This window comes from Desmodus rotundus, chromosome 11 (assembly GCF_022682495.2).
Source record: "Desmodus rotundus isolate HL8 chromosome 11, HLdesRot8A.1, whole genome shotgun sequence".
Classification (NCBI taxonomy): Eukaryota; Metazoa; Chordata; class Mammalia; order Chiroptera; family Phyllostomidae; genus Desmodus; species Desmodus rotundus.
This window is the reverse complement of record NC_071397.1, coordinates 67,494,394-67,516,739: the sequence shown is the minus strand read 5'-3', so window position 1 is coordinate 67,516,739 and position 22,346 is coordinate 67,494,394. Positions and strand designations below refer to the sequence as shown.

General features: G+C 37.0%; 2 protein-coding genes across 10 annotated transcripts in view; one reads left to right on the top strand and one right to left on the bottom strand.

Annotated features, from left to right (window-relative positions):
* Positions 1–10,686, top strand: part of ZUP1 (zinc finger containing ubiquitin peptidase 1) — a 24,084-nt gene extending 13,398 nt beyond the window's left edge. Inside the window, exons 6-10 of one of the 6 annotated variants that reach the window (XM_045188705.2) lie at positions 1,188–1,376; positions 1,889–2,054; positions 5,522–5,673; positions 9,101–9,234; positions 10,552–10,686. In XM_045188705.2, the coding sequence (XP_045044640.2) occupies positions 1,188–1,376; positions 1,889–2,054; positions 5,522–5,673; positions 9,101–9,234; positions 10,552–10,599 (689 nt within the window). In that variant the 3' untranslated portion in view covers positions 10,600–10,686. Of the gene's footprint in view, positions 1–1,187; positions 1,377–1,888; positions 2,055–5,521; positions 5,674–8,991; positions 9,235–10,551 lie in introns of those variants that run through there. The other 5 variants (XM_024551832.3, XM_045188709.2, XM_045188707.2 and 2 more) reach the window with 5 other exon arrangements.
* RSPH4A (radial spoke head component 4A) overlaps positions 1–22,346 on the bottom strand; it is a 23,658-nt gene extending 1,312 nt beyond the window's left edge. Inside the window, exons 1-6 of one of the 4 annotated variants that reach the window (XM_024552216.4) lie at positions 21,571–22,346; positions 18,393–18,627; positions 16,670–17,404; positions 15,410–15,554; positions 14,495–14,612; positions 10,642–13,061 (exon numbers count right to left, since the gene is read on the bottom strand). In XM_024552216.4, the coding sequence (XP_024407984.2) occupies positions 12,833–13,061; positions 14,495–14,612; positions 15,410–15,554; positions 16,670–17,404; positions 18,393–18,627; positions 21,571–22,232 (2,124 nt within the window). In that variant the 5' untranslated portion in view covers positions 22,233–22,346 and the 3' untranslated portion in view covers positions 10,642–12,832. Of the gene's footprint in view, positions 1–10,641; positions 13,126–14,494; positions 14,613–15,409; positions 15,555–16,669; positions 17,405–18,392; positions 18,628–21,570 lie in introns of those variants that run through there. The other 3 variants (XM_045188703.2, XM_045188700.2, XM_024552217.4) reach the window with 3 other exon arrangements.

The following is a 22,346-nucleotide window of genomic DNA, read 5'->3' as shown; positions in this document are numbered from 1 at the left end:
TACGCAGAGTTTTAAATTTGAACATAAGATTTCTCACTCTTTCCCTTTATTTGTATCCTAAGTGTTTTGTTTAAGAAACTCCCCCATCTTTTAGATTATAGACATATTTCTTTTCATTTTCTTTAAATATTCATACTTTGATTTTCATATTTTGGGTTTAATCCACTTGGAATATATTCGTACATATGTGTGAGAGAGAAAAAGAAGGTATGGATCAAATATTTTCCCCATATTTATAACAATACTTAAAGGTTTTATTGCTTATTTTTCTCAGCACCAGCTGTGTGAATCTGCACTTTCTCCACTTAAACTTCTCTAAGGGTCTTCACATGAAAAGTTTCTATGTGGAAAAGCAGACCCTGGGAAATGTGTAACGTGATTCCATTGGGGCACCCAGGGGGAAAATATTAGAACTTCTATTTGTTTTTAATTTGTGTCATTCTTTAATTTCCATTTGTGCATATATTTTAAGATTTTATTTATTCACTTTTAGAGACAGGGGAAGGGAAGGAGAAAGAGGGAGGGAAACATCAATGTGTGAGAGATACATCATCCATCCATTGCCTCTTACACGGCTCCAACTGGGGGCCTGGCCCACAACACAGGCATGTACCCTGACTGGGAACTCAACGAGCAAGCTTTTAGTTCACAGGCCGACACTCAGTCCACTGACCCACACCAGCCAGGGCTGTGCATACATTTTAAAGTTACTATAGAACCACTAGTTTATATGTAATTTAAATAAATATAAATATAAAAGATTATAGAACATGGCACTGTCATAATATGTCCTTTTGTTAAGCTGCTTTGAAATTTAGAAGTGATTGATTTCATGGCAAAGCAGCATATGAACTAAGGTTATATCAGTAAAAAGATAAAGAATACCCAGCCAGTGTGGCTCAGTTGGTTGGGCGTTGTCCTGCAAACCAAAAGGTTGCTTATTCAGTCCCCAGTCGGGGCACGTATGGAAGGCAGCCAATCAATGTTTCTCTCTCACATTGATGTTTCTTTCCCTTTCCTTCTCCCTTCCTCTCTCTCTAAAATGTATGGGGAAAAAAACAGACGAGATGGAATTGACCGGTTTTAGATGTGGTGCTTGAGGAAAAGATTGATATTAGAAATATATTAGCCAGCCATAGGGAGATAACTTACTCTTCTAAATCCTCTGAATCTCTTCCCTGCTTTAGGAATTACTGAAGCACTTTATAGGTATTACCAGTGCGCTGCCCCAGACGTGAGGCGTGTGTGGCTTTCTGCAGTGGTGGATCACTTCCATTCCTCTTGTGGTGACAAAGGCTGGGGTTGCGGCTACAGAAACTTCCAAATGCTCCTGTCATCACTATTACAAAATGATGCTTATGATGATTGCTTGAAAGGTATGCGAAGTGCAGTACTTCAAACTTGTCATCTGATAAAGTACATAATCATATAGAATGAACTAATATATAGTGGACACAATTAATAGCTTTAATGAAGAAGTCTTTTGATGGATATTTACATTAAAATCCTGAATTCTGGTTGGAGGAAGAGAAACTGATACAATAGAAGATATCAGCACTGGCTGATGTAGCTCAGTGGACTGAGTGCCGACCTGCAAACCAAAGGGTCGCTGTTTCGATTCCCAGTCAGGGCACATGCCTGGGTTGTGGGCCTGGTCCCCAGTAGGGGATGCATGAGAGGCAACCACACATTTATGTTTCTCTCCCTCCTTCTCCTCTCTCTAAAAGTGAATAAATAAAGTCTTTTTAAAAAAGAGAAGAAGAAGATGTCAGGAATAATCATCTTAAAAACTTTTGTTGATTCCCCTAGAATAAATGGTATACTGCTAAATGGTAATATTCAGCACTTTAGTACCTGTCGTGTAACGTGTTTGCTTGTATGATTTTAGGTATGTCAATTCCTTGTATTCCAAAAATCCAGTCTATGATTGAAGACGCATGGAGGGAAGGTTTTGATCCTCAGGGTGCCTCTCAACTCAATAACAAGTTACAGGGAACAAAGGCCTGGATCGGAGCATGTGAAATATATACACTTCTGACCTCCCTAAGGGTAAAGTATGTACCTAAAAAGCCAGGTTACTATTATTGTCATACCTGGAAGGGTTTATTGTTTCTTTTTGTGTGCTTATTTTTCTATCAAAGTGATAGTTAAAAAATAAAGTTTAAGTAGTGCTAACAGGTTTATAATGAAAACCAGCAATTCATTCCCTATTTCATGTTCCTCTCTCTTCTCAAGTCCCATTTCTTAGAGGCAGCTGTTGCTTCCATTGTTTTTAAATAACGTGCTTTCATGGCTTTTTTCTTTTCTTTTTTTGGTTTATCAGTTTTAGACATTGTCTGCTGCACTCCCCTTATATCTCCCTCTTGTTCACTCACATTCCTTCTAACACAGCTGAATGTCAGTGTTAATTAAGTTAGAGTTTACATTATGACTGTGTAGATATTATTCATCGCTGATTTTATTTTCTTCCCTGAAGGTTTTCATATTTGTCCCTTGAGTTAAAAGTTGCCTTTCCTTTTCCTTTTCATTGTTCCACCACATCATGGTCATAAGTTTTTCTGAACACCCCACTGGCATGTAACGTGCGCACGCCTATTCCTGGACCCTCCACGTGAAGCCGTCCGTCCTCTTCGCTCCAGTCTGGGTTGTGTCTCGTCCAGATCCTCTCCAGGGCTAGTCATGCAGCACTTGGTCACTTCTTTCTTGAATCGGAGACTGGGTTTTTCCTAAATTCCATGTCTTTCTCTTTGAGGATTACTCTCTCTTGCTTAAACACTTCCTTCATTAACTTTCTAAAAAAGGGTGCCTAGTCCCTATTACTTAAATGATCCTATATTATTCTAAATTCAAAATCATTTTCATATCATATTAAGTTTTTACTCTGTTGACTTCTAGCCATTAGTATTACTGTTGAAAAGATAAGATGCCACATGATTTTCATTCCTGAATATATAACTTGTTCATTTGCTTTGGAAGTTTTTGCATCTTCTTTTAGCCCTGATAATACGACATTTCACCCTGCAATGTGGGGCTTTGATATATTGTGTTAAGCGTTTGTTTTTCCCTCCGAATCTGAAATGGTGAGTTATAAGATCTCAGTGCAGTGTTTAAAAGCTGGACTTTGGAGTCAGACTGCCTGCGATTGCTGCAGGCTTTCCAATCTACCTGCTCTGGGACTTAACCCTTATTTACCTTGTTTACAGAGTATTTCTATCCTAGTTCCACCATTGATACAAGAACATATAAATAGTAACTGCTTCGTAGAGTTATAGTGATAATGAAATGAGATAATGAAGTGCTTGGAACTGTGACTGGAATGTAGTAACAGCTGCCAGTTTCACTGTTGTAATTTTATTGGTCGTGTCCCGTTTTTTGTATTTGCTTTCTGTTTTACTGTCTAGATTCGCTCAACTCCATCTCCCAGCTGCTGTATTGAAGTGTTTACTTTAGCAATCATGTGTTTAATTCTAAGGCTCAGTTTTATAGCATCATATTTTTTATGATTGCAAAGCTTTCTTCCAACATTTTGTATCTTTCTGTTCCTTGCATTTTCTGTTTCCTCCATGTTAATTTGTTTTCATGTCTATTTATTCCATTTTGAAGGCATTCTAACTTTCGTAAATCCTTAATTGTCTATTCCTAGAGTGAGGAATGAGGTTCTAAAACGCTGCTGGAAGTCCTGTAGGGTTGCATGGAGCTTGCAGATTAGCAGACTTTGTTTAAGGAGTCGTAGATGGAAACTTGCTGTTTGGTTGGGCAACTCTCAAATATCCATACAGAGAGAGATCTTTTCTCAGAAGCCATTCAGAGAAGAGTTCTCCACTCTGCTGCGACAGCTCCTGCCTTTGTGTGCATGGTAGGGGGGTAAAAGCAATGAGGGGGGTAAGGAGTGATTTGCCTTCTTTATGCAAATTTACAATTAATCTCACATTTGTATTCCCACTGCTACTCTCCCCAATACCTGTGCCTCAAACCTTTCAGCCTCTCTGGGGTTTTAAGACAATTGTCTTTGTGTCTCCACATTAAGTTTAATGCAGTTTTCCATTTTTCAGACTTGTGTGGCAGTTTCTTATCTGTCCTCATTCTCCTTGTCCCTGGGTGTTTAAATCACTTTCTCCTTCATTATTATGTTGCTGGACTCCCAAGAGGGAGCAGAGGTAGATGCCTGTGAGCATCTTGAATGGAAAGTTTGCCGTAAGCGTCCTGACTCCATGTTTTCTTTATGCTTGTTCCTGGGTAATTTAGCCAGTGCTTCACACCATTTCTACCATATTAATCGATTAGATTTAGAGATGAAACTATTTTTAAAATTTTAAATTAAAAAATGTGTGTATAATAACTTTCTTGAATTACTTACATTGAATGTACTATTTTTTTGCCCACTAAATTTCTTTTTTCCTTTTGCCAATAAGTTTACACATTTATATTAGTATACTATATCATGTTTCAACTATTAAATAAGTTTTAAGGAAGGGAAAATTTCCATCTGAAATACCTGATATATCCAGCTTTTTTTCTTGGTACGTGAAATACTTTAGCCTTCCTTTTAAGAAAGCCTTTTTATTGCTAAACCCTGAGTTTCTTTACTAATTATTTAAGTGTCTTCCTTTTGCACTCCATGAATTGGTTACTGTTCGCATTCTAAATATCAGTATGCAGTCAACTGCTAGCCCAAGCGCTGTTTCTACCTTTTAATAATTATACGAAACTTCATTTCAACATTTAAAACTCAGTAGTAATCAGTTTGAAAGTTATCAACGTTAAACTTACTAGTTCAAGATTAACAACCATTACAGTTTGGGTGTATTTGAAGATTTTATTATCAAGAGAGATAAGGTCAGGATATCTGTGTTATACTTTAAAGTGAAAATAAAGGGTTTAATTGCTTTTGTTTATACCTGAGCTTTTTAAAATAGTTGTTGAAGAATATAAACAGTGTTTCTGGTTAAAATAATTGTGTTTATTCAAGGTTGACTTCCTTTTGAGGAAAAAATACCACCACCAGAGTCTGGTGACAAATAGAAGATAATTAGATAGATAGACAGATAATTTTTATGGGTATTCTTTTCTCGTTTATTATTAAAATTTTGGAGAGCTGACAGGGAAAATATTCAGGATATTTTTTGATAGATATGAATGGCTGTTGAAGAATTAAAATTAGAATTCTGCTTCTAATTAATTATCAAGTTCAGAGACTTTAGCATAAAAGCTGCGTCTCAGGTTATATGTTGACGACTTTTAAAGATAAAGTATGATCCTCATTTACTGTTCATAGAGATTTTATGTCAGAAAATCTTCGTAACTTTTAGGTCAGTCATCAACCTTATGAAGTTATTTAAATAATTATTTCCTCATAAAATGATAGTTTCCTATGTAAGTAATAAAATTTGTATATTTTTCTTCTTAAGAAAAAAAGATAGAATTAGTTCTAAACTAAAAATTTTTTGTATTTGGTAACACCACTGGTGAAAATAATTTTAAAAATATTTTCTAAATAATCTATTGTGTCCATTTTCTGTAGGTGCCGTATTGTGGATTTTCACAAGTCAACTGGTCCTTTGGGTACACACCCCCGTTTATTCGAGTGGATATTGAACTATTATTCTTCAGAGAGGGAAGGGGTTCCAAAAGTAGTGTGTACATCTAAGCCTCCTATCTATCTTCAGCATCAAGGTTAGTAAATCTCATAGATAGTAAGTATAGTTTATAAGACCATCTCTTTATAAGACAACAAATTGGCTTTTGCTTTAGGACAGGTTATCGTTCTGATAATAAAGAGGAGGGCAGTATTGTGACAATAGTCTGTCTGATTTTCTTAGTTACATTTTCATTACAGTTCATTCCTGGGTAATGAAAGTTGATATCCCTGTGTCTTCCGGGCTGCCTGGCTCACTTCCTTTATTGTTTATTCGTCCCCTCCCCCAGGTCTTTACCCATATGTCACTTCAGTGAGGCCTTCCCTAACCACCTTATTTAAAATCTTATCTCATTATCCTAACCTCTCACCACTAATTCTACTTCGCAGCTTTTTAAAAAATATATATAGCATAATATACTTATTTATCTTGTTTATAGAGTATTTCTTCCTACTGTAATTTAAGCTCCATTTAAGCAGGAGTGCTTGTTTTGTTTGCCCCTGGATCCCTAACTGCCTGTAGTAGTGCCTGGCACGTGCATATCTGATAAATTTTTTGGAATGGATGATCTGGATTGACAGGAATAAGGAAAAGTACCGTATTTTTGGACTATAAGACACACCAGACCATAAGACACACCTAGGTTTTAGAGGAGTAAAATAGGGGAAAAAAACCCCCACACCACTGCCCCCTACTCCCTGTGAGCCAGGTAAGCTACATTTGAACTGTAAGACCGCACCCCCATTGCCTCCCAAATTTGGGGGGAAAGTGCGTCTTACAGTCCGAAAAATATGGTAAATGGTGGGCATTTCATCATTTAGGAACACAGGCTGTAAGGGTTAAGCGCTCCATATTGAACTTCGAGTATTGGGTTGGCAGCACTTGTAGTACCTGTGTAGGTGTGCCCGGTGTGTGTGTCATTGCCTTAGACATGTAACAGGATGATAAAGTGATGGCGCTTTAACATTCTTTAGTTACGGCGAAAGAGTTAGCTGATTTCCTAAATGGTGGAGAAGAAGTCATGTGGACACTTATAAATGTTGGCTCTGGGTGCTTACATTACTTTCCTATTGCTAACATAACAAATTACCACAAACTGTGTGGCTTAAAATAACACAGATTTATTATCTTACAGTTTTTTAGGTCAGAAATGTGCTTTGGGCCTAACAAGACTAAAATTAAGAGGTCAGCAGGCTGGAATTTCCTCTCAAGGTCTAGGGGATAGTCCTTCCCTGCCCATTGCGTTGTTGGCGGTAGTGTGTTCCTTGTGGCTGTAGGACTGACATCCTGCTTCCTTGCTGGCTGTCAGATGATAGGTGTTCCCAGGTGCCAGATGCCACCACAGTCCTTGTCTCATGACCCCTTCTCCCATCGTCAAAGCCAGTAATGGCGAACTGAGTCCTCACATTTCATTTTTCTGACACAGCCCTGAAAAGTTCTCCACTTTTAAGGATTCGTGTGATTAGATGTGGCCCATCAGGATGATCCATGAAAATCTCCACATCTCCTGGTCCACAGTCTTAATCTTATCTGCGAGGTTCCTTTTGCCCTGTAAATAGTGTGTTCACAGGTTTCGGGGATTAAAAGGTGGACATCTTTGGGAAACCACTTTTGTGTCTACCATAATGCTGAATGAAATGATCTTAACATTTCTCAGTTGCCAAAAGTTACTTGACAATTAGGGATTACCAGGAGAATAACAGTTTGAGTTAAATGGGCTACAGGAGTAAAAACTTAGTTTTGTAAGTTCTAAAGCCCAAGTCTTTTGACTTCCAGTAGATTTTCTACAGAACCAGACTATTTAATGTTATATTCCCTGACATTCTATTTTTAGACGTGTGAAGCTGAGGATTGCTTCACAAGGCTGTCTGGTTTTGAATCTCAGTTCTGACTTACTAGCTGGGGAAGTCATGTAACCTTTATGTGCCCAACACTGATTATGTAAAATATTGTTACTAATAGTATTCACTGCAGGATGTTAAATGTTATGTTTTTCACTTAAAATTATTTGTGCCTAGCGTTACATAAGAGGTACGCCCAATTATTATAGAACTATATATACATTGCTATTAAGTACCACCAATGCCCTTCACTTCATCAATCTTTTTCTAAATATAACAGTGTGCCCCATATGAAACAGGACCCAAGTACTTTTTAAATTGATGGCTGATTGGGCATGGGGAGTTATGAGAAATTTTTGTTTTAAAGTTGACAGCATATTTTATATTTCTCAGGAAAAGATTGAGTTTACCTAAGAGGGTAGAATGTCCCTTTGTTTTGGGAAAAATTGTCACTGGGCTTTTTATTTCAACAAAAGTAAATTCAAAATTTGGGTTGGCCAAGAAGTTTGTTTAGTTTTTTCATAAAATAAAAGGCACATTTTTCATTTTCTCCAGTAACTTTATTGATTGGGATATCTTGAGTATGTTGCCTGTCTCCCTTGTGGTAGAACATTGATTGTTCTCAATTAATGTCTTGATCACTATCAACTTCAGCTGGTCTGCCTGACCGTGGAGCATCATCCAGTGAGAATCACTACTTTTGACACAATCAGTCATAGCACCTTCTCCATATACTGCACAAATCTTTTTTTGTGTTTCTACCTTTCTTGAAATAATAAAGTGTAATATGCTGAAAATGTTACATATTTTGTCCCATCTTCAGTATTAAAATGGCTACACAAGAATTCGCCAATTTTGATAAGTTTTTTTAAAATGCATGCTGATACAACAACTGTGTCACAATACAATCTAACAAAATTGTTCTGAATGAAGTTACAGACAACTAAGCGCTGCTAGAGCCATCGTATAGAAAAAACCAAACTTTTCGGCCAACCCAATATATACAGGGTGGGGCTAATGTAGGTTTACAGTTGTTCACATGGAAAATAATATAATAATAAATTATAATACAAGAATAAACTCTGCGTTTCACATACTCACACTGTACACCTACTTTGCCCCTCCTGTATAAATTTACTTTTGTTTACCTTTTAGAACCATTAGAGTTTTGTTTTATGGCAGATAAATTTTAAATCCTTTCATTTGAGGTACTTAAATAGAAAGGATCAAGGGGTTAGGAAAGAAAAACTAAAGTGCATGGCATGGTAGAGAATTTTTTGTAATGAAGGCTTTGGAAAACTAACATTGAACGAAGGAAAACTGACAGGAAGTAGCACTAAAACTCTTGCATCTTAGGAGTGAGAGAGCTCAGGCACCTCCATGTCAGAGGGACTAACTACATTTATTTTCTAAACACATTTCTGCACACACTGTATACACAGAGAGCATATAGTATGTGTATACATAGTTATTTATATCTGTGTGAATAGCGATAGATACTTACATATATATAGCTGTTACTTTATTTTTTGATAGGTCATAGTCGAACAGTTATCGGAATTGAAGAGAGAAAAAACCGAACATTATGTTTACTAATATTTGATCCTGGATGTCCTTCTCGAGACATGCAGAAACTACTAAAGCAAGACGTGGAGGCTAACAATCTCAAGCAACTTCGGAAATTTGTGGGAAATTTAAAGCATAAGCAATACCAGATAGTGGCAGTAGAGGGTGTTCTGACTGCAGAGGAGAAAATCGTAAGTATCTAAGTATTTATTATGTGAAGCCTAAACAAGTTGAACTTCAGAGTTTAAAATTTTTAGTTAAAATCAATATTATTATCCCTTTGCATCTCCTAATTCTATGTTATTAAGTTGTCAAAGATATTTTGTTTTTATGTCATTTAATTTCTCTAATGGACATCTTTAAATTTCAAATGGTACCTAATTACTTTCAAATACTTTTCTCAGAGCTTCATAAAATACTTAATTTCATAATGAATACTTTAATTTTTTATGTCAGGTGAGTGATGGAAAATGCCAGCATATGTAAAATATATGGTAAGAAAACATAATTTAATCCAAAAAAACCTAGCTCATGTTGACCTTGCAATTAATGGGTATTAAATGTGATTCATGTGATTTCTGAGGCGCTGTGTTATGCACTTGGGCTTATTGGATAGAAATAGCTCTAGAATTTAACTTCAACACAGTTGCCTCTTTATCTCAGTGCAGTTAAGTGATGAGTGGTGCATTATAGAAAAAAATTTAGGGATTGCAAGCCTTCCACTTGGTATAAAGAAGTTACGTGGTAGCATACCAAATCTAGAAGATGTATAGTTCTCAGAATTTTAAAGAAAAAAAACTTTATCCTGGCAACTCTCTTATAATTACCATATATTTGCCACAAACATATTTTGTAATAGCAATTCCAAATTCTGTTCCAGATGTTGGAGCACTTGTTTTAAAAAGTATCTCCTAATGAAATTCAATCAAATAATAAATACAAATCTACTTAATAGCTATATTCTTCAATTCTTTTTCACATTTTGATATGTTCTAGGCAAATTATATTACTGCTTCCATTGTGTGACCCATCTGCTCTTAGTTTGACTTTGTTTTAGTTGGGTATTATAATGTGCCTTGAGTTGTAACTCAAGTTGTAGAAATAGCACCAATATTTAAGTTTTTTAAATGGCATTTTTAAGGCCATAATGTGTGAGATAGCTTTTTTTAAAGTTTCTTTGTTCATAGCCCTCTCTGTTTCTCCTTCTCTCTGTTTTTAATTCTTTCTCTGAGTGTGAGCCAGCATTTTCACTTTTGACTCATTATTCCAGTTTTAAAATGACATTTCCTCTTACTTCTTTCTGTTTTGTTTTTCTATGAAATATTATTTAATTTTTTTATGGCTTGAATTTAAATATGCTTATTCTTATTAAATTTAAAATTGTAATTTTACTTAGGAAATTTTCATTATCTTGAAAGAATTTCCAGATTTTATTTTTTGATATTAGACTGATAATATGTATTCTATTAATTGATTTCTTGTAACAATTTTTTAAATTTCTTTTCAAGGCCAGGAGACAAGCATCTCAAGTCTTTACAGCCGAGAAGATTCCTTGAAGAATTAAACATTTCAGTGATTGTGGAATTTTATTTTGCAGATTAAAATATTAAAGTCTTTAATACAACTTATGAATCTGAATTTTCTAAAAACTCAACTTTAATTTGCAAAATGTCTGTATTATATCTTTAGTGATTCACTGTTTAGAAATTATTTCAAAAAATACCTTGTTTCCATTGTGGGTTTTATATTTCTTTTCTTATCCATGTTTCATAAACTGGTTTTGTATTATAGTCATATGTAAGATTTATTGGGTCCTTACTTGTGCTAGGTATTCTTAGTATTTTTTCATATATTAATTAGTTTAATCTTCAAAGTAGTTCTGTGACACAAGTACTCTTATTAGCTATATGAGGAAACTGAAGTTCTGCAATTAAGAATTTGCCTGGAAAAATTACCATAATCCAGAGTGTGAACCCAGGCTGTCTCACTTCCAAATTCTTACCAATAAAACATTCTGTTTTCTTCGTATGTAGAAATTCCCTCCTCACCACTTAATATTTGACAGGTATAGCTCTGAAGAGAGGGATTTGCTTTTGTTAAATATTCACACTCTTACCTAAACAACAGAGATTTAGAGTCTTGTATTTAATGTGTCCTGTGGGAAAGAAACTTTCAGATTTGTGTTGGGTGTGCCATGTAAGGTTGCAAGAAAGAATCCTACTCTGGCCCATTTAAGTAGAAGGGAATTCATGGAAAGAGTATCAGGGAAGCTTACAGAATCCATAGGAACTAGGGCTCTGTGTAGGAACTGAGGCAACTGCAGAGACTAGACTTCGGACTAATTTACAGCAGGAATGGGGGTAGGAGCCGGGTGAAATGGCTCTGCTCACGGCTCAGATTCCAGAGGGCACGTCGAATGCCATGAGGCATGCCATGCACAGAGGCAGTTTCTCAAAAGGGGGTCCATGTGGATGAGGGAATGGATATGAAACATCAAAAAAGAAAAGCAGCAAATATCTACTATACCATGAAAAGTGAACACAATGCACTTGGATGAAGTTTTAACTGCCCTATCAAATATTGAAAGTTGCACTCCCAAATGAACAGTATGGCCAAGTCGAAAATTCTGGGAATCACCCTTTCTAATATTTTGTCCTTTAGACCAGTAAGCAGGCTTCTACTCCAGCTCCCGTACAGTAATCCTCTTTCATGCCACCATCATGCTTTACCTAGATAACGAGATAGCCTAAAAACTGGTCTCAATCTGTCAGTCCCTCTTCCACCTTGAAGCCCAAACATTCATTACAAATTCTATTCTGTCACTTCCTAGTTGAGTCCTCTTCCTTGTCCATGGATAAAACCCAGACATCCCACACAGTCTGGGCCCTGCTTACCTCTCCATGTTTGTCTCACTGCTCTCAAAATTCCACTCCTTTTAGCCCAAAGTCCTTTCCCAAAATACCGGTGGTGCTGCACCTATGACCTTTCTACCTTTAGTTCTCCACCACTTAGAAGTGCTTCCTGAACTGCTCGAGTTTGAGTAAGTGGACCTTCCACGTGTGTGACAAGCAATGTTTGTCGATCAGTGATCTGCAAACTGCTGGTCAGTAGCCTCGGTGCATATAACAGGGCTTAAAAATACTTCCTTAAGTGAAATGAAAATACAGTTTTAGAGAAGCATTGGTAGAAAATATTAGTCTGAAGCCTGGGTATCCCAGCTAGCCATCTCTGCAAACCATTTTTTCCCCAAAGCAAACCAATTTCTATAGGATAAAAGACATCTTTGAGAAAGTTATTTTAGCAGTAACAGGTAAAAAGGTTTAACATTTTTAATGTTCCTGAGGTCTTTGAGCGGGTGATAGAATTATAAATTCTCTCCTAATCAATATTTTTGGCCTCAATACCCCTCGACACTCAAAAAAATAATGAAGTCGCCAAGAAATTTGTAGGTTATATGGTTTTGTGTTTGCCACAATAGAAATTAAACCTGAGGTTTGAAAAAAAAAAAAAGTGGAGCGTGTGTTTCACTAATTGAAGCTATCGGAACAGTGATGGGGAACCGGTCATTGAGCCTCTGGAAAATCCATTGAGCATTTTCCCATAAGCACACATTAATAGTTCCAAATATGAAATTCCAAGTTTGCTATTTTCAGAGCATGACATTTTGCCCACGAATGGTTGCCAACTACATACATATAATTAGACCCACATGAGTATGTATGTGTATCATAAAATGGCCAATTTTATTTTACTAAATGCTGCTGAAGTAAGCACCCGATTTTATTTTTATTAGTCATAATCATCTTCATCTTCATCAGTGTCTTCATTTTCCTCAGCTGGCGATACAGCTGCTGCTTGGGCAGCCCTGAACGCCTGCTCCTCTTCCACACTGGGGTCATCCATTTCTGTAAGGTCTGGTCCGCTGGGGTATTCTTGACAAACTGGTGGTAAAACTGGGGGTGTATAGTTGTCTGGACTGTATTTATGACCCCAGCCTATGTAGAGATTTTCAAACTTCCTATAAGTTTTTAAAAAATGTAGATGATGATTGTATTATTTTTCAGTAAGAAAAGTTGACTTTTCTGTAATGATAAAGTGCGTAAAGTATCAGAGTCCCATAATGTTAAAACAATGCATATAAGATGCATGAGAGATGAAATACCCCTAAATGATTCTCCTAGCACAGGAAATTTCTGTGATCCAAACCAGCGTAAGCTGGTTAAGAAAACCATGGGGCCAGACCCTGTCACAATGTACCCTACACCCAAACCACCACCTTTGATCACTGAATTATTTTCCAGGGAGAAAGAACTAAATTAAAAAGTTACTACCTTCGTTAGAAAAAGTTCAAAAGTTTAACTAGCAAACGTTTGTCTGGGTGACGAGTGGGCTTGTGGTTGAAGACCTATGTGCGAACTTTCAGGCAAAGGCAAGGCAAAGGCTCTTCCCGGCACGCCTAGAGGGAAAATTGCCCTCTCCACCCCAGGTTTGGTGGATCAGTGCCCTGCAGTCTCTGAGGGGAGTTGCGTCAGGGACTCTGGACCCTCTGGCCTGTCGTGCTCTTCACATATTTCTGCTCCTAGCTCAGGTGCCTTCATTCCTAGGTCTCTGAGACCTTCAGGAGAGGTCTTCCGGGTCCCCCTGCCAAGGCCTCCTTATGGCACTCGTGGGAGGGGGGAAACCCTAAATGCACTTTTCCCCACTCTCGGTATCCAGTACTTTTCCCTAACACTTCTCTTCCCCTTCCCCCCAGCCCCCATAAAACTGCAAGAGCCTTATGTCGGGGACTTCCTTATCATTGAGATGACCCCCACATCTAAGCTGATCCACCAGACCTTCCACCGGTATGCCAGTTCATGGGGAAAAGTAAAATGCGGGCAGGTTGGAGGGAATCTGTTGTTTTGGTTTTTGTAGGTTTGGGGTTTTTTTTGTTTTTTTTGTTTGTTTGTTTTTTTGGCTTGCTTTAATGGCTATTCTGACATTTAGCAGCTCAGCTCTCTCTTCAGCTCAGCTGATCTTTTGACATTGGGTTATTAGGTAAGAAATGGAAGCATAAGACAGAAGAGAGTGAGGGATAAAAGGACAGTATCTTCTTGATCATAATTCTCTTGACAGTGATAGCCTACATAATACATACTTTAAATTATCTTTTATGAAGATGTCCAAGAAAAATAATGAGATATTTAAACTAATTTAAACACTGTTCAGAATTACCTCCATTAAATGAATAAGTCGATTATTGAAATAATTATGCACCGAAAACCATATTTTAGCTTCATTAATTCAGATGAAAAGGAGGAAGTTTAAATTACTCTAATATTCCAAATTTGATGCTTTACTGTATAATACAGATGTTTGGATAAATTTTGCTGAAAATGAGTTAAAACTAGTAAGATTCCAGTGATAACTTATGCTTCCCAAAAATAACTTTGAAAGCTGTCATTTACTTACTTGCCATTGCAAAAGGCATATGCTCCAGGCCAGAGGTTGGATCTGAGAACAGCAATAGCATATTGAGGAATGAGATTTGAACACAGTCGTGTTGTCCAAGGTGGTATACTCTGGATCTCTGTAAATCAAGGAGAAACTCAAAAGCTTAACTCCTAAATAGACAAGGATATGTGGTATAACAAAAAGAAGCTATTTTTATAAATCATAAAACACACACACTCGACATAGAAAAGTTAAAAAACATCAGTGGCTTGCCCTGGCTGGTGTGGCTCAGTGGACTGAGCGCCCGCCTGCGAACCGAAAGGTTGCCAGTTTGATTCCTAGTCAGGACACATGCCTGGGTTGAGGGCAGGGTCCCCAGTTTGGGGTATACAAGAGGTAGCGATCGATATCTCTCTCACACATCGATGTTTCTCTTCCTATCTTTCTCCCTTGCCCTCTTTCTAAAAATAAATAAATAAAATCTAAATTTTTTTTTAAAACAGCAGCTTAACGTAAAATTGGGGAATTTTGTGAACATTCTAGAACAATGAAACTTGGATATTTACACACTATATCACAATGTCGTGTTTATGGTCGTCTGTCTAAGGTCTGCAGAATGCAAGGCAGGAACGATCCACAAGATAACAATCAGCATTTCAGTGAAAGCTGCAGCCAACTCATGTTTCCTCCCTGCTTGGCCCTTCTTTAACTCACATCAGAGAAAGTTGGTGGTCTGGCCAGGCGTATTCTTTATTCCTCACCATAGGCTATAGTGTGTGTGTGTGTAAATCTATAGATATAGTATATGCTATATACATTGAATATATATACCATATATACATATATGCTATATAAAATATAGTATATTATATATACTATGTTTACTTATACCATATATACATAGTATATTACATATAAACTTTGTGAAAATACCTAAATCTTCAGAGAGAGGTGTCAAGAGAGGAGGCCCCACTTCCTGTTCTATGTAGTCAGGTTCTTTTTCTTCTTCTTTTTCTTCATCATCATCTTCTTCCTCCTCTTCACTTTTTTGTATGGGGTTGAACCAATTACAGCGACCCTGAGTATGAATATTGCAAGATGAGGACCTTAAAATATCAGAGTATTCATTTAAATTGAAGCAATTATCTGCACAAAGTTCCACTCTGTGGGGATTTAATCTTTCATTCATTCATTCATTCCACATTTGCCAAGTGCTATTATGATCTAGGTTTTTTTCAAGCAAAAGATTGTACTATTTATTTCGAGAACTTGCCAATTTCTTAAAGTTACAGAACATTTATATTTTAAAATTAGCAGCGCCTTAGTAAAATAAAATAATGCATTTTACTAATTTGTAATAAGTTTATAAGAAAGATAAGATACTGTTATTAATAATAAAAATTAAAATGTAATAAGATTAGGTATGGAGATTTGGGGTTATCATTTCTGATCTAATTAATTTATCTAAAGATGTGTAAGAATATCTTGTATACAGGTGGAAGTATACTGAAGAGTTTTCTACCTGCAGATAAGGCAGTACAGGAGACTGACTAAAAAGAGGGACTCTTGATCCATTCTGCCTACTCATATCTGACCCATATTACTTAATACACTTTACCATACTGCTTATTAGCCATATTACCCTTTTTACTTTTCCTAAACTGCCTCAATTTTCTCACCCGTAAAATAAGGATAATACTAGTTTTCATACAGTTATGAATATTAAATAAGGTAATGCATATAAAGTGCTATTAAGGGCACCTAGCAGAATGTGTGCTACCTAACTGCTATTTAGCACTCGCCATCTGCTTGTTTTTGTTTTCATGATAATGTTTTATTGCTCAGCATAAAATCTCTATTTATTATAGAAAGAATAAAAGAAATGTTTCCATAATTAGTGCACCATCTATACTAACATATAAAAAGATAATTTCATGACACATATAAATTGAAATTCTTATATGACTTGTCAAATACTTCATAGAAATAATTACCTTATTTCTGTTTGAAAATAAAAGTCTGCTTGAAGATCCCAGGTTTATAGTACTTGGCAATTATATAGTACTCTGTATTTTTACTTGACTTTTTTAATGGCCTTCTCTGTCTAGAGTCTCAATATATGTATATATTGTAGACTGAATTTAATAAATATGTGCTGCTTGGCTGACAGGTTGAGAATTGCAAAGCCCCTACCTGAGGGAGAATATGTTGTACGTGATGAACCCAGTTGGACAGGGATTCCACTAGATCAACCACTTGGATGCCTTCAAAATCAGGGTTTTCTTCAAAACTATCTCGCCCACTTTCTACTTCTTCTTCTTCCTCTCCTTCCTCTTCACTGAACTGATAGAAACCTAGAGGGCTGACGTGGGTCCCTGCTGAAATTCTGGCAATTTGTGCTCGTAGGTAATTACTCTCATTTCCTGGGAAAGGTGGGTAGCTTATGATGGGAGTTCCCAATCGCCCAGTGAAAAACTTCTTGATTTGTCTTGCAATAACAATTTGTGCGGGTGTGACTGATGGTAACTTCACCCATGGTCTTCCTGGCTCATTGCAAACAAAATAAACATATTTGTTGGCACCTGTTCTGCTTTCTTCTTTTGGTGTAGCCTGTGGGGCCTTGTAGAAGGACCTTGGTAATTCATCATCTTCCTCACCTTCACTCTCTCCGTTGTCTCTCTCTTCAGTTACATCTTCCTCTTCCACCTCCTCTTCATCTTCTCCCTCACGGAATTCCACTTCAGCTATGATATAATTCATTTCCAGGCCCAAGATCTTGCCCCAGAAACGGCATCTTTGGATTGGGTGAGTGTCAGTAAGCTGCTTGAGGGCAAGAAATATGCGATAGGTCTCATCTGTGCCCAAACCAACTCCAGCTTGTTCAAAATAAAATGCTGACTCCATGACATTTGGAAGAGAGTTTTCTGCCTGGGAATACAAATGCTGTGGTTAACACTTTGTAAAAAGAACTGCTTGCTTCCTGTTTCCCTGTTAAATGTCTTGATATTAGCTCTACTTTTTCTCTGTACCACTTCTTTGACATTTCTTTCAAGATTCTATGAAGAATGAGGGAGGTGAGGAAGTTGCAGAAGTAAAGGTTGAAGCTCACAGAGGTCGGTTCACAAAGTTGAAGGAAAGGAGCCATTTCCATAACAGCAAAGTGCAAAGTGAAGCAGCAAGTGTTAATGTAGAAGCTGTAACAAGTTATCGAGACCTAGCTAAGATAACTAATGCAGGTGGCTACACTAAACAACAGATCTTCAGTGTGGATGAAGAGCCTCCTCTTGGAAGAAGATGCCATCTAGGACTTTCTTAGCTAGAGAGATGTCAATGACTGGCTTCAGAGCTTCAAAAGACAGGCTGACTCTTATTAGGGCCTAATGCAGCTGGTGACATTAAGTTGAAGCAAATCCCTTTTTACAATTCCAAAAATCCTAGGGTCCTGGAGAATTATGCTGAATCTACTCTATAACTAGAACAAAGCCTGAATCACAGCACATCTGCTTACAACATAGATAACTAGATATTTTCAATGAATTGTTGGATTCACTGCCCAGAAAAAGAATATTTCTTTCAAAATACTCTGGCTCATTGACAATAACCCCTGGTGGCTGGAGCCCTGATGAAAATGTACAGCGAGATTATATTGTTCTCATGCCTGCTAACACAGCCTCCATTCTCTAGCCAATGAATCAAGGAGTAACTTTGACTTTTACATGTGCCTGTGAAATACAAACACAATGTGCAAAAATAAGGTCTAAACAAGGCAATGAGTTGTGTGAAATGAGGATGAAAATACCATTTAGAAAGCTATAAAAGACTATTGATATGAATGTAAAACCACACCCACTCACCTCAGATAAAACCTTGCGATTGAACTAACCAAATTTACCTCCCGGGGAAACTAGTGACTTACTATTTCATCTTCCAGTTCTTGGTCAGCTCCTTCCAAATGTCCCTGAAGAAAAAGAGCCTTTTGCTTCTCTGCTATTTCATATGTAGGAAGCATCTCATTCTCATTGTGGAGTGTATCTAATTTTTTACTAAAATGTGCCATCTTCACATCCTGGCTAATATTTTCAATGATGTCCACAGCATTTTCGGGTTGCTCATCTAAGATCTTGGTCAGCATATTAGAAAGGTGATCATATCTACCCGAAAAGAGAATATTCCAGATAATACACATGTCGAAAGCATTGGAAGAAGCATTTCATGCAGACTCAGTTAGCTGGTTTTTAGGAAATGTCCACAGCTCAAAGCCTTCATAAATTTTAAGTGAATAAACACAGTAACTTCTACCACTGCTGGAAAAACCTATTCTAGAAGTTTTCTTAGGAATAATCTCCAGTATGACATAAATATTTAAGATATTGAAGAAAAACATATTATGAAAGATACACACTTTATACCAGGAACACTTTCACATTTTATTTGAGATAGAAATCTCTTATATATTTTTAAGTGATTAACATTTTTCTTTTTTTACCTTAATTTCTTTTCCATCCCCCTCCCCCACCCTAGCCAAATCCAATCTGATTTCTAAATCCTACTGACTCTCTTAAAAGGTTTGTTCTCTTCTGTTTCATTTGCTAGGCCAGTAGTCCACTTCAGTGTATTTTAAACCTGCCAGAAATACATTTCTTATTACAACCCCTGCCCACATACAACTGAGAACATGTCATAAATATTATTCACCTTTATCAAAAATGTAGCGCATTCCACTATATTTGTTCTATTAAAAACACTGCCCTAGCTTTTTATTTCATAACTGAGTAAGTGAAACATCCTCTAACCTCTCATCAATTCACTACATTTTATACATAAGGGCTAAGGTGTGCCTTTTCCAATGTCAGACTTACGATGTGAAGGTACTATTTCAGAGCCAAACTGTCTGTCAAAGTGCTCTTAGGTTAAATAGAAACTTCTCAGTCCAATACGGAAACTTGCATACATTTCCTCTCTGACAGATAACATTGTTTCTCTCCAATTTCATTTCTAACAATTAGTTCAATTATAACTACTTTCCCAGTGAGGTAAATCTACTTAAAAATCACTCTTATATAGTTGCTAAATCCTACCTGAGAGACTTTGCTTGCTCTGTCCACATATGTATCATTTCTCTGAAGAGAAAATGTGGAGCCACCTTGTCCTCAAGTCATCCCTGAGAACCATTCTTCGGTTTGGAGGGGGCCTTTCTGAGTCCACAGATACATGGTTATATATGTGTGTACGTTATATATCTCCCATTCAGCAACTGCATTAGGTTCTTACATTGCCAAAATTACATTTTTGGTTTTTGTTTGTTGTTATCTTAATAAATCTCCTTCCTTACTATAGTGAATCAAAATAGATGCTCAATAATTGCCTATTTTCTGTTCGTTGACCCTAAGTATCATTTTTTATCTTTTATTTAATATCTGTGTTTATCCCATGGATCTTAAGAATGTCAAAGCAAAGTATGTACATTATATGCACAACCAATTTAAAGGACAGTTTTTAAAGTATTATGTGTAAAGAATATACCATTATTTCCCAGAATATTGTTATTCTTGTAAGTGAACAGAAATCTTATGACTCGGAATTTGTTTAAAACTTACTCAAGCTTTCTAAATATTTGTTCAGTATTGAAACTCCTGGAAATGCCTCCAGACCAAAAATATTGTTGCTTACTAGGCACTAGCTGGAGTTGCAACTGGTGTCTTTAATTTGCTCAAACAGGGGCCATTACACTATCAAATGAAGGACTCTATGTCCAAATTTTTATTTTATTTTCAGGTTTTAATATAATGTCTGTATGTGCTTTGTTTATAGTTATTTGGGTAAGATACTGTTTTTTAAGGAGTCTACACCATTTTGTCAAAATATCTTTTTTGTCAAATTATGAAATATGTTTATTAGATATTAATTCAAAATTAACATTTTTTTCAATTTCAAAGGATTAATATTTTGTTTTAATGGCATAGGAGAAAGCAATTTTTGAGGGCTTCATATGCAGCAGTATAAAAACCAATATCAGATCTTGTATTTTAGTCAAAGATTGTTTCAATTACAACAAAAAGTCATTTTTATGGTTGTCAGATAAGATCTGCATATAAGAAATTGAGGGTTTTAGTTTTTAGGAAGCAGTTTTTAATTTCAAATGCTAAACTATTTAGAAGATAATAGTGAACATTATAGAAAATATTCATTTATTACCTCAGAGATGTAGCATTTGGAAAGAAAATAAAACTTAGGTATTTAAATAATGTCCCTTATTAAACAATTCAATAAAGGAAATTTCCCCATTTTTGTGTTTTTTGTATTCAGTTTTAAATGGTGAGATGTCAAGAATGTATAATGAGCTTTTTTTGACTTTTAACAAAGTTTGTAAATTCATGCGTGTTATTTAACCTAGGGCATTGTGACAAGACGTTTACATCAGAAATTCAAGTAGAATCCGCTACAGAGCAGCAGATCACCTCCCTGAAGCTTAAGTAAAGTTGAAAACAGTAATTTACAAATTATATTTTAAATTGTCATTCTTGAGTGTTGTGACAGACTTCACACATTAAATGTTAACTTTTTTTATTCTTAAATCTTAAAATTATAGTGACTAGTTCGCCTGGTTTGCCCAGACCAACGGGTTTCTCAGGATGCAGAGCTTTTAGTGCTCCAACCAGGAGAGATCCCGAGAAACTGAGAGATCCAGTCACCCCGACTGGCCTGGGTGAGGACTCAAAACCAAGCCGCAGAAGCTTCAGAAGCTTACAGGAGAGCCACGCACTCCTGTCGCTAGTACAAAGTTACTGTTTACGAGCATCTTGAAGAGTTGCTTGGACTTCACTATCATTATGGTTTCTTTGAAACCCATGATTCCATAATTCCTAGGTTTTGTTTCTCGATGTCAAGGATCTTTCAAGAAGTAGAAGAATGCCCCTCAATGATCTATGTTGAGTCCTGTGATATAAAGATTATTGTCACTAACTCTTACTAATACAGACTTTTCAAATGTATTTTCATTCACCCACAAATACACTCTCACATAGAAATACTCACACCCTCTTTTTTCAGTCATACTCTGCTCTTTAAAAAAAAATTTTTTTTCCAGGACTTACAGATTTAAGCCCGACTTGCTACTGGTCTTCAGGAGGTAAGCCTTGGCGTTCTGGGTGGCAATCTCAAGCACACTGGGGGCCTCTTCAGGCTCAGCCTCATCCAGATCACAGTTACTGTTTGAGTCTCCCTCCTGAAAAATGTCAAACCTCAGCTCTTTTTGTTTAGAGTTGTTACAACTCATATCCCTTGGTTCATACAAATGACCATTTGTTTGCTGAAACCGTGGAAAGGTGTTCCCCGTTGCCTGGCGTGTCTGATGAGTTGGCTCTGCCTCATCAGGTGACTGTTTCAAATGGTCAGAGTGAGGCGTCTCAGCTTCGGCAATCACACTAGTGGCCTTGTGTGACTGCCACGGTGCCTCAAGGCCCTGTCTGGACAGAGCCAGAGGGGGAGTGGAGGAGGGCTCCTCAGGAGGCCAAGGCGAAGATGTTGCACCTGGTTCTGTGAGGTCACCGAGAAGTGTGCTGTCTCTAGACTGTGGGCTCCCACGTGGGCTGCTCCGGGACTGGGATCCAGTCTCAGGCCCCTGCTCCGACTCCAGAGGTTCAGATAACCCAGGCTTAGGATCTTGGGAAGCTGCTGTTATTTCTCCCCATGGCCTCTCTTCTTCCCCCGATCCCTGGTTTTCTTTTTCTTGCTTCTGGGAGGTCGAGTCTTCCATAGAAAGAGTCAAAAAAAAAAAAAAGTTCTGGATGAAAGACGTTGTGCAGAAATGCAAGGAGACAACACAGGACAGTCGCTTTGCTGAGATCTGCTAAGCGATTCCTGGGTCCTA